Source organism: Musca autumnalis, unplaced genomic scaffold (genome assembly GCF_047663935.1).
Source record: "Musca autumnalis isolate F117 unplaced genomic scaffold, ASM4766393v1 scaffold_4, whole genome shotgun sequence".
Lineage (NCBI taxonomy): Eukaryota > Metazoa > Arthropoda > Insecta > Diptera > Muscidae > Musca > Musca autumnalis.
In genome coordinates, this window is record NW_027411977.1 from 93741772 (window position 1) to 93754616 (window position 12845).

General features: G+C 39.4%; 1 protein-coding gene and 1 long non-coding RNA gene across 17 annotated transcripts in view; one reads left to right on the forward strand and one right to left on the reverse strand.

Moving 5' to 3' along the window:
* The first annotated feature begins 3270 nt into the window (after positions 1–3270).
* The window catches only part of BtbVII (BTB-protein-VII), a 76823-nt gene continuing 67248 nt past the window's right edge, over positions 3271–12845 (forward strand). For 2 of the 16 annotated variants that reach the window (XR_012412423.1, XM_073982059.1), the window contains exons 1-2: positions 3281–3513; positions 4821–5390. Coding sequence is in view for 12 of the 16 variants with exons in the window: in XM_073982059.1 (XP_073838160.1) it covers positions 5220–5390 (171 nt within the window). In the remaining 4 variants the exon portion in view is untranslated. The other 14 variants (XR_012412421.1, XM_073982057.1, XM_073982058.1 and 11 more) reach the window with 13 other exon arrangements.
* Positions 3293–8190, reverse strand: LOC141401695 (uncharacterized). Its single transcript, XR_012412425.1, has 3 exons — positions 6774–8190; positions 6302–6721; positions 3293–6178 (listed from the first exon to the last, which is right to left on the reverse strand). It is a non-coding gene; the product is annotated as an uncharacterized lncRNA (long non-coding RNA).

A 12845-nucleotide genomic window follows, 5' to 3' on the forward strand; every position in this document is an offset into this window, starting at 1 on the left:
TTCACTATCATAAGTTTGGATGCAGCTTTTGCTATTTTTGGAACTAGCAACAATATTCTGGAGCCTAGCTAATAGCCCGTTTCCACGGTACGTCGTTCGTTCTCTATTCGTCGTTCGACCCTCAAATACGAATAAATTACTTGATTCCCCATACAAAATTCTGAGAACGAACGAAGATTTTTCTATGTTGTTCAAGTAGAAATACTCTCCGAACAACGATAAAATATGTCCCATCCCTAACAAATGAGAGAATTTATCGAAAATAATAATTATGACATGTCTAAATTCAAAATTGAAAAATTTGTTGAAAACACAAAAACTTTTAGAACAAAGGAAAAATATGAATGAAAATTAATGAACTAAACGTTTTATATAGATGCAGAAGGAAGATGGTTGTGTTTCCTTCTTAATTCCACACACATTTCTTGTCCATTAGTTCAAAATCGCGTAAAAAATCAGAAACAAAAAGGAAACAAATAACTGAAAGTCTGTATACACAAACATTGTTTTGACATGTCTCTCTCTCTTTAATTATGAAAATAGAAAAATATAAAAATATATTGAAAATACAAAATTATTCAGAATTTATGGAAAAAATGAATGAAATGTGTGTAGATAAATATAAAAGATACTGTTACGGAATTAGATTTAGCTAATCTCCGTGTAGACGTTGTTTTATTCCCCGATACGATTTGTACCAAATAAAACAGGGTTCGTTTTAGATTACGTTTCTACAATGCTTTATTTACTTTATTACACTTATTCAGAACCGACTTTAATTACAAAGCACACAGCAAGTCTCTAGTTAGCACGCAGCTCTTATTTAACCGATCTGTTCAGTTCAACGCTTAAAACACAACTCACTCGTCATTGCCAGTTCCCCTGTATTTATATCCCAAAGTCTCCCTGTTCGAGAGTCCTCTAGAAAATGTCTGGCAACTCCTCGAATATGTACAACGAACACACAGACGCACATTCGCACTAAGCGAACAACCAGACTCACATACATGGGGGATGATCAATGACGTAATTACAACAACAAATAAATGCAAGAAAAGAAGTAACAAACTAAACGATAAATACATGATTATGGCAAAACAAACAAAAGAACATTAACAAAAGGTAATGTAACGACTAGAATGATGAAGAGAGTTCTACATGGTAGTTGTTGTTGCTTAAATAAAATAACTGCGTAATAAAACGTTACGTTACAATTCAAATTTTTAAATTAACGGAAATTAAACTAAATTAACTTAAACCTATCAGTTACATTCGTAACAATACATTTGAAGGAAAGTCTACTGTTTTTCCTATTCATTTAATGTATATTTTATGTGTTTTCGGTTCAAATTTTCGTGAAAACAAGGAAACAAATATTAAGGAAATTTTGTTTATGTTTCTGTTAATTACGAATGGTGTCGTGGAAACGGGTTAATTCGTGTACGTCGTTCGACAGGCGAACAACGTAACTGAAACGCTCGTGTGAACATGACATAAAATAATATTTATTTTTTACACTATTTGGTACTTTTAAAATATAAACAGTGAAGTTCTAAATTCCATATTTTTTGTAAAACGAACTAGATATGCAGATGCATCTACCTTTATTATTGTACCATGCCATTTGACCTTTTTTTCTGCGAATTTAAAGTGGTGTTGGCCAGAGTTTTACTACATCGCCACAAATTTTATGACGACTCGAGCTCAAGAATAAATGTGACTGTTGAATTCGTTTAAATGCGAATTCAACCGAAACACCTAAAAATTGGGGAAGGGTTCTTTGTTTCAATACAAAGAACTAAGAGAACTGATGAGTCCAAGTGGCGTTGGACGAAACTAGTCTTCTCTGCCATCCCCGAAAGTAATCAATTTTAACTACACCCACTTTAAACTTTTTGTTTTTAAATTTGAAAACAACAAATATGAGATTAAGCTTTACTAACATACAAATAGTAAGTTTCATACTAAAGTGTTTTTATGAAATTTCTGTATTAGGGAACACGACCTAAGAACGCCAAAATAATGTGAAAATTTCGTATGAAAGTTTCAGGGTGTGGCTTTAGAGTAAACGCAGGGTAAGCCATGGCTGCAGGGTTGTATTTTTCAGCGATTTTCATACCTGTAGTGCGATTCTCTAACTCATTTTTTGAGTTACCGACAATTGTCGGTAAAATCAAAATGCTTATAATTTCGGTTATTACCGATGTTTTTCGGTAAGTTATCGACAAATAAAAAACCTCGTAAAGTTCTACCGATAGCAAGAGTGTTGTCAACTTTTATTTGAACTTTTCATTCATAATTTTGGGTTTTAATTTAACTCAAAAATGTGTTACTCAAAAAATGTGTTACAGAATCGCACTACTGGCCTACCTCTACTTTACTGTACTATGTGCACAACTTCCAATTCTTTTACTGGGTACCCAGCAAAAAGTTTGCATCCGTGGATGCAGTTGAATCACTACAAGTGTACAGTACATTTGCCGTTGGAGTACATCTTTTCCTATGAATTCACTTATGAATTTTACAAGAGAGCGCGCAGCTAGTATGCACTCATGGTACAATTACAAAGGTAGATGCCTCAGCCCAGCTGATCGAATCTAAAACGTCAAAAAACTAGGAATTCGCCATGAAAAATCAAAACAAAAAACCATATGATTCGGTAAGTAAGAGATATAATGTGTTCACTTTATAGACAAACACAAGCGAGAAAAAGGGACAACAAGAGACCATTTGGCGATGCATCAACATTTGTAATTGTACCATGATTGTACGTTTTCTACCCATGTTTGCTATTTTTTTCTAATGCTTGGTTTACATTTACGAAATCCACTCGATTTCAACTGTCAATTCCATTGCTTAACCGTCAAATGAAATCCAATGGATTTTACATGAGATTTCATATGACGTATATGCAAAGAATTGACAGTTGAAATCGAGGTGATTTCGTAAATGTAAACATAGTTGCTCTGTTCCTTTACGTGCAAGAATATTCAAGTTTTACCATTTTTTACTCGAAAAGCGTTCCTTTACTTCTGACACCATGTAATTCATATGGGAACAGTTTACAACTTTTACTACTTTTGCCGGTTTTACCATTTTCAAAAGTAAAGGAACAGACCAAGTATTAACCGGATTTCATTTGACGTTTGAGCAATGGAATTGACAGTTGAAATCGAGTGGTTTTCGTAAATGTAAACATAGTATAAGTGCAAACGGCGTTCTGAAAAAAAAATCGACTTGTGGTTTTGTCGACTTGCCAACGGCGTCTTCATATTAATTGTGGGGCTCATCAAGTTTCTTCGTCTGCTTCTTTACACCTCATTCTTTCCCATATATACGGATAGTTGTCAATTGCAATTAATTTTACTTTAATTTCTATTATAAATTTTGCAAGTGAAAAAAGAAAACGGTATCGAGCACAGGACAATTCAGTGGATAAATATTCTGTAGCTTATGGATTACGAATAATCGAAACCGTGCAAGATGTGAACAACAAAACAATATTAGAAAAAAGTATAAAGAACGCGCCATTTTGGTTTTGTGTGTGCAACGCAAATACTAATTATTAAATTGTGAAAAATGTATAAATGTAGCATATGTTATTGAATTTATGTTTTTAATTCCTGAATTTATTATTTTTTTTTTTTTTGATATTGTGGAATCGTATCGTGGTTCCTTTGGTAAATTGCAACTCTGATGTTTGTCCATTGTTGTGTGGGACGTCATTTATCATTATTTTGTGCATAATTTTTGCAACACTGGATTATTGTGACTGGATGTTGTCCACATATTTTTATTAAGGAATACATTAAAAATATAAAAATCTGTGAATTTATGTGACAATGACGTCATAGAAGAATAAAAATAATTAATTGATTTTTTTATGTGCGAAAATTGGTTAAAGAAGTATGAAATAAACAAAGACGTCAAAGAACAAAGTACTTTGATTTGCAACTCTGTGTTAGTTTCAAAAACATTAAAATTACCCCTTTCACCCTGCTATTTGGATTGAGCTTGGTTTCGATTGTTGTGTTGTCCCTTCTCCATCTGTACATTTTTCGTTAATTCTGGCCTTTTTTTTGCCAAAACAGAGAATGATTCGGTAGTGTATTAGTGTGCGTGTGTAAAGAAGAAATTGTGATAATGAATTTAATTATCGCTAAGCAAAAACAACACGCTTCCAGTCGGGAACGTTGTCCAGCAAAATAATATACGAAAAAAGCAAAATACTTGATTGAGAGAATTTTTAAAAACAGCAAGCAAAACAATAACTAATCAAGTTTAAAGCAAACGGTCTGGTTCGGAAAAATCAAAGAAAGAAGATCTTTTGTGTGTGCGTTTAAGTTTGTGGATGGTGTGAACGGGTTGGCGGTGTCAAGAAGAGGAAAACTATGGACGGTGTGAGAATTATTTTATTCATATATTTGTTTCCACTGATTTTCTTGGTGAACAACGTCTCCGTCTCGTGTCGTGGTTGGTATCGAGGAGCAACAAAACACAAATAGAAAAGAATAAATAAACCGACGTCAGACAATACGTCAAAATACTCGCGCACATACACACACCCGCGCTTCTCTGTTTGCCTCCCGTTCCGAGCTCCTACACAACGGTCGTCGGTGAAGTCGACAACGACTGAGAAGAATTTGTTGTTTGTTGCTGTATGTGTGTATTTTGGCTGGTTGGTATTTTTCATTACGGATTTTTTCGTCTTGTGTTCCTCCTCCAACGAGACACGGCGGGCGAGAACTCTTTTTTGTCTTCTTCTTTTTGTGCTATCGAACCTTATCAATAATTTCTGATTTTCTTGATATATTGCAAAGGTATTTTTAATTAAATTTGAACAAAATAAGAAATTCTTATTAGCCTAAGCAGCTTTATAGCTGCTTTGGAAGCGCCAGAAACTTTTTCGTGTTGAATAAAAAAAGAAAAATCAAAGAAAGTGTGTGCGAGTGAGTGTCTCTGACCGAGGAAAATACATCGTTGCGTCATCATTCTCGGTGGAATTGGTGTTACTTCTCAAGACTATAGGAAACAAAAGGATAATCTTTACGATAGCACAGTATCCGGAGCAACATATCTGTAACCAAAGGGAATGTGGTCTTCTTCATCCATTGTCACATTGTCTCAAATCTTTGATATAACAACAGCAATATCAACTGCGTCATTTCATTATTGAAGATACTAAAGAAGAGGAGACAGAAACACGAAACATCATCATCATGTCCGTGCAACAATTTTGTTTACGTTGGAACAACCATCAACCGAACTTTATATCAGTCTGTTCATCACTACTACACAATGGCACTTTGGTTGATGTGACATTAGCTGCTGAGGGGCGACAATTGCAAGCGCATAAAATCGTGCTATCAGCATGTAGTTCTTACTTTCAGGTGAGTATGTTAATTTGTTATTAATTATCAATTAATCATAACTGATGAGTTTCGAATATATGTATTTTGCATGGGCAAGTGATTATAATGGTGGTACGTCTTTCTGCAGTCAGCAAATGCGGCCAGCTGCTGCATGTTTGTTCGGATGTGTCTATTATAACATTAATTGACAAATGTTGGTAAGACGATGATACCTACACCGCTGAAAAATCGTACGTTGCAGTTTCTTTGGAAAAAAAGGGAAAATATTGAGATCTGTCATATGTTCCATATGAGAATAGGAAGCCAAGGGAACAAATTTCCTAGCAGAAAAATACCCTTAAACAAAAGATTCCAATAAGTTTCCAGCCTTCTACCGCAATTAAAGAACTTCTATGTACAGATGCGAAACATGTCTACGAGTTATAATCTCTTTCGCCTAAAATGTACACTCCAGCTAGAACCTCTTATAGGGTTTAGGGTTTTTTCCAGTACTTTGAAGGCCCTTTTTTGGAATTTCGCAAGATAAATCTTTGCCGCAAGTTAAATCTTTTAATATTCTGGCCCTAAACCGAACCAAAGGAAGCAAAAATTCGGTTTAACGTTTTGTGTCCACTGGAGCAGATATGGGGTTGTGGAACCACGGACGCTTGGTGACCTCAGGAAAGATTGTGAAAAAATGAGAGGAGCTGGATAGGCATCGGTTTTTATATTCATCTCCCCACTCTGACCATAGAATATGAGTAATGTGGTTAATTACATCAGAGGTAGTCAATGGTGTATCAATCTGCGACCCGATCTCTTTAATTCTATCTATTAGGTAGTTACCTTTACTTACAATTGCTTTTAATCGCTTTGAGACCACTAAGACAATCACAAAGAATGGCTACTCTCCGAATTTGATTGTTAACGGCATATACAAGTGCCTTGACAATTGATATAAGTTCAACCGACATTGAGGACAACGTTATATCGTCGAAATAAGAAAACTATACCAGACCACTCATGAATAAAAGCCGAGCCAGAGAAGTTGGGGGAAACAGAACCATCCGTAAAGATCTGAAACCCCTTATTTTTGAGCTGGTTAAATTTCCCTCTATACAGATGTCCAATTATCAAGCTGTCCGCATCAGTATTTTTTGAGACTATTCCCTTAAAAAAGTTGTCATCAGCAGCAATGTTTGTCGTGTGTGTGTGAGATTTGTACAGACACGGGACTGGTGACAATTGTTAATTGAGGTTTTAATTTTTTAATAGAGCCTTTACCTACATTGGCAAGAGTAGATGATGCATATTCTATTTTAGACCTAAACATGCCCTCAAGAGTTGCTGGGATTTGCGTGGATCCACGCCTGTTTTACATCCGCCTAAGATGCTCAAACACTTATTTTTCCTTTATACTACTGCTAAGGTATGTTGAACATGATCCTTCGCCACTGACGGAGAACCTAGGACAAGATTTCTCCTGTGGAGAAAATCTGAAATCCATGAGACAACCGCGCCATTCACCCCCATGTTATCCAATTTAGATCTCAGTGTATCTGCCCTCACATTTTAAAGCATAAACTAGCCTCAAGACATTTAAGACGTACCAAGAGGAGCGATATAGATCTGTAATTTTCTATTTTAGTTGGGTCCTTCCCTGGCTTCAGGATTGAGGAGATTTTAACAAACCTCCAATTTTCTGGGATTTCACCACTCTTAAACACATCACACAATATATCAAAAAAGGCTTTTAACGCGGATGGGGACAATCTCTTTAGATATTCATAGGATATTTGATCTAACCCTGGGACAGAAGCAGAGGTTCTTGTCGAAAAATTTCAAAGGAAAGAAGCGATGAAGGCACGCCCCGGTTTGAAGGTCCTTAACTCGGACAGTTTACATATCCTGGGTAAAATGTATATATCAGAATAAATAGAGGTATCTCGGAAAAAATATAGAATTTTCCCAAAAGGTGCGATTAAAAACTACCATTGTTGTTGTAACACTTTTTATTGTTGTATGTTTGTGTGCTCTTTCTTCTGGCTCTAGGTCTATCTCCAGTTCAAGGAAAGTGGCCGCTTCAATGGGATGTAACCACAGATCCACTGTAGTTATATGAGTAGGTTTGGCAGGGCAGTTGAAAAGGTACTGTGTGTTGTGCGGGCCGATGCCGCATACTGAGCAGATGTTATGCACGGTGCGATCGATTCTTTCCCTAGAAGTATTTATGCGACTGCAATATCCCGAGCGTAGTTGAGCCAAAACTACACTGTTTTGCCGTGGCAGCTGACGTTACTCAGGGAATGTACTCCAAGGACTTTATGCACAATATATTTGCTTATGACCTTAGCAACTGCGTCCGAGTGAATGCTATTTAAACCTACTTGATATGCCTGTTGACCTAGGGGTTCTCTCCCGTATAGTTGGACCTCTTCCTCTATGTCGTCGGTTTAGACCTTTGTCCTTTTATTGGAGTAGTGAGTCACTGTTTTAAGCATAGTGTATTTCAACAAGGCCTTGCCTATATCCATAGTGTATTTCATTTAATGGCCTATTGGTTTTGTTATACATGTTAAACTGAAAAAAAATTAATATCCTCCTAGATGTTCCTGCGAGTTTCGGGCCTACCCACCAGATGGTCATTGAGATGGCTCTCACGGTAACATCCGAGCAAGTACTGCAACGAATGCATCTCTTTGTGTTGCAATACTGGAAGAATCTTTCTCCTCATGTAGATGTCGCAATGATGACATAAAGAGGCACCCTGTTGCTGTTCTCAGGGCGGCATTCTGACAAGTTTGAATCTTATTCCATAAATTCGTGGACCCAACCTGCGCCGCAATGCTCACCATAGAAATAGCCCCTTGTGTTTCTAGGGGCAATCTTTTCAGACAAACAGCAGAAGTGGAAACCGAAGACTTTCTCATATCCCACAGAATATAAAGTTATTTGCCAAAAGTATCCAGTGGCGCCATGAGTACAACAATATATATTTTTGTTCTAGAAGTCCATATTGTCCAAGATAATTACCTTCAAAGTTCCGTGGCCTTGAGTGGGTACCATTGTAAAGCTCTTGCAGTCCAACAACATGTACGCGATAAAATCTCCCTTTAAAAGCTGTGCGTTTTTCCTGGTGTGAATTTAAAATATTCAATATTCTATTAGAGTAGTAGTACGTTTATATATAACCGGATTTAAGAAGGTTAATCCTGCAAAAGGCTATAATATAAACATGGCCTAGGTTTGACAGGATATTTGATAAGGTATAATTTGTTGTTTACACCTGTACCACATACCTTGTTAAGTAAGAATTGGGTAGACTGCACTACTATTGGTATTTCTAGGCAGCTATAGTTCTGCTGCTGCATGATACAACATTCACACTGGAATCAGGGATGTCAACTTGGTGTTTTTCCCGTTACTTGTGGTGATTTTTGGCGTGCCAAAAACATTGTTTACGAGTTGCAGCGATTACTTTTAAAAAATAGCTACGCTAGCGATTTTAGCTGTTCAATGTGGCGGTTGTGATTTTTACGCAAATTTGTTTATTGTCATCACTTTTGAAGCAAACGAAAACGAGTGATGGCAGATCATCTATATATATATAAAATTCTCCTGTCACGGTGTTCGGCTTTGAACTCCTCCGAAACGGCTGGACCGAATTTGATGAAATTTTGTATGTGGAGTTTGTAGGTCTGAGAATAGGTTTTTAACTACTTTTTATAGTGGTCAATGGAGTGACCAGGGTACCTCCCACACAATTTTTTTTAACAAAACGTGAAATCGAAGGTATTTTTCAACCTATTGTTAAAAATTGTTTGCAATGCTATGGTAATTATTACCCTGACCCTGAATGATCATCGCGGAAGTGAAATATCGCGTTCCACAATTTTTTTTTCTCAAAAATTTATAATTGCAGATAATATCCGTAATGTTAGTACGCGTGTCTTTAAAAGCGCTATAAAAACTGGATTCAATAAGTTAGACATTGCGGTCAACTTCACAATTTTCACAGTAAAATTCCGATAATTTGAAATGGCACTTGACCAAAATTCCAAAACAATCGATTGGGAAATCAGCCAAAGTTCTTCAAAATATCGAAATAACAGCTTTCAATGCAAATTCTCATAGTATAACGGGAAGTAGTGGTCTCGGGTGACCTCCCCCACAGCTATTTTGACCAAAACGTGAAATTTCAGATATTATAATTATTGGTAAACATGACATTGGTAATTGTGGTCTACATCATTAGTTGGTGTGCTGGTAGTAGAAATCCGTTGTAGAAAAAAGTTGTAGTTGTAAATGTTTATACCGGGACCTCAAAAACGGGCGAGCAACGCGGGCCGGGTCAGCTAGTATACCTATAAAAGCATGGCAATCGGATATTTTCATGAAGAAATGTATAAAAACATGTATGTTCGATCTTTTAAATTTCTCTCTTTCCGAGTTACAATTGACAATCCCTGCCGTTTTTACACATTTTCGTACTGTTTTTTCGGCTTAGTCAGTTGTTGTATCAGCTTCTACAAGTACATGTAAATCTTTATTTTATTGATTCGGCTCTGCCTCCAGCTCCAAGCTCAGAAAGGACGCCACCTGAATTGGATTAGAGAAGTTAAGTCAGTCGGGTTGGCTGGGCAGTTAAACAGGTGCTGCGTAGTATGCGGACCGGTGTGACATGCTGGGCAGATATTCCGCGTGCCATCAATCCTGGTCCAGTAAGAATTGAGGCGGCTGCACCAACCAGATCTAAGTTGCGCCAACACGACTCTCGTTTGTCTTGGCAGCTGCTGTTCTACCGCTGCCACGGGTGGTGGATGATCTTCGAGGACTATATTCACACTGTAGGCTGCCAGAGCCTCTGCAACCGCATCAGTATGAATGTCTCTTAAACCTGCCTTTTATGCACGTTGATCTAGAGGTTCTCTTTTATATCTTTGGACCTCTCTCTCTAGATCTCTATAATCCTCCCTAACTCGCCTGGGGGTTCAGGCACATCCACCAGATGGTGATTTGGGTGGTCTTGCCTATTGCATCCAAGCAGATAACTGTAGTATGCTGGGACGACTTATACATGCTATCGAATGTGACTCCTAGGACTTTGGGGTACTTTGTGGTCGGAATAGTTGCACCGTCGACCTGCACATTCAGTGGGAGCTTCATTTGCGCCGTCCATGTGGTGAACAGTGTGGCTGTTGACTTAGTGGTGGATATTTTCATATTCCTCGCGCGGAAAACTCTACAAGATCAAAGAGATAGGCATTTAGCCTTTCACAAACGTTACCGATATTGGGACCTGACGCCATGAGTGTACAATCATCCGCGTACGTAATTAACTCAACTCCGTCGGGAGGGCGTGGAATTGAAGAGAGGTAGAGGTTAAACAGTTCCGGAGATATCACCCCTTCTTGGGGAACTCCCTGCTTCACTCTACGGGGTTTGGACTTCCTGTCTCTGAATTCCACGTATGACTGGCGACCACACAAATAGTTGATGACCCAGCGTTTCAGACAAGGCCGGAGGATAGTATTCTCGATATCCTCGAACAGCCTAGCATGGCTGACCGTATCAAACGCTTTGGTCAGATCCAATTCTACCATCACTGTTCTGTGACATGGTTTGTCCTGGTTGAGTCCTCGTCCAATATATGTGGAAATGACGTGCAGTGCTGTTGTGGTACTGTGCTGCTTCCGGAACCCGTGTTGATGATCTGCAACTCTGCCTCGAGTATCTTTGCTACTGGCGATAGAAGTGAAATCGGCCTGTACGACTCACCTTTACTGGCATCTTTGCCAGGTTTCAGCAGCGGGACCACCCTGCCCATCTTCCAGGCATCGGGAACTATTAGGGTGGCTAGCGATAAGTTGAGGACCTTACTTAAATACTCGACTCCTGGGTCATCCAGCTGTTTTAGCATCACCATAGAAATTCCGTCAGGTCCAAGCGCTTTGGATGACTTTGCGCCTCGGATAATATCTGCAACATCATCCATCGTAAATTGTGGCGGTTCTTCTTCGGCTGGTAGAGATCGCAAACGACGCAAAACACTTCTCTTCGCCCGGTCGCTATCGGGGTGCTCGATAAATTGTTGGCAGAAATAGCCAGCGCACCAATCCCGTCGCCTCTGCTGGGAAATTTGGTCTTATTTCAGGTATTCGGCCAGCAGGGATAAAGCGAGCGGCTGGAGCAGTGATGATGTCTCGGAACTTCCTCTCTGCTACCAGAACATCAGAGGGACTGGGCAGTTCTCTGAAGCGTTGATTAGTGAACTCTCTGAAACCGTGCCAATCCGCATTTCCATGATTAATGAAAGTGCGGCGTTCAGAGGTTATGAAGTCTGGTGGTCTGTTTATGGAGATGAGGATTGGGAGATGGTCCGACCCAAGGGAAATGACGGGTTGCCATGTCACATCATTCGTCAGACCAGGTGACACGATGGATATGTCAGGCGAACTGTGGCAGTCTCCTCTAATCCTGGTGGGTACGTCCTCGTTCGCAGTGCAGAATGTGGAGTTATCTATTTGCTCAGCCAGATCTGTCCCTCTCTGGTCATTCCCTAGAGCTGAATGCCATAACTCGTGATGTGCATTGAAATCCCCTAGGACCAGCCGGTTATCACCTCGCAACAGAGGCCTGATGTTAAGCAAATAACGCGGGGCACAGCTATTGACGGCGGGATATACACATTCAGCAGTTCTATCTCGGCGGATCCACACCTTACCGCTACCCCCATACACTCCAAGTATGGGTCAGTAGAGTCTAGCTCAGGCGAGATAGGTCTGTACTGGACAGACTGGTGCAGTAGGAATGCAAACCCTCCACCCCCACTTCTCGTACGATTCTGGCGAAGAACATTGTATCCATCACAACTCCGAAGACTGCAGTTGTTGCTCAGCTTCGTTTCCTGGATCGCCGCGACCATAATATTTCTCCGACTCATAAAGTCCACGATCTCATTGATCTTGGTTCGAAGACCATCGCAGTTAAACTGCAAGAATGTAACATCCTCAGGAACTGGGACAGCAATACGCGGTGTTAACGGCTGCTGCTGATACTGCTGTATGGGAGATTGCGGGGTGTTTCATAATCCGATGATGAAGACTCACTGGGGTTCATATTGGCGCAGCATGAGGCAACATAAACCCTGTCGTAATACTCCCTCAGGCAGGTGAGGCCTGAACAGTTTCAGAAATGCACCCATCCTTGGCACCCGTTGCATCTCATTGACACCGACCTATGGTGGATGAGACGTTGACAAACGGTGCAGAACCATGGCCCGGGAGGACCAAAAGAATCCGGAGCAGGCATTCCGGGACATGCCGCTCCCAAAATAAAAATAAAGACGAACACGAACAAGAAGTTGCTGAGGTGACGGCCCCTGGCCGAGAAGATGGTTCCTCAGGTCAATCCGGTACATAGAACCGGCCGTCGTGGGATTGGGTCTTAGTCAGTAGAGATTTGTGGTGGTTTTTAACACAACGATTTATACAT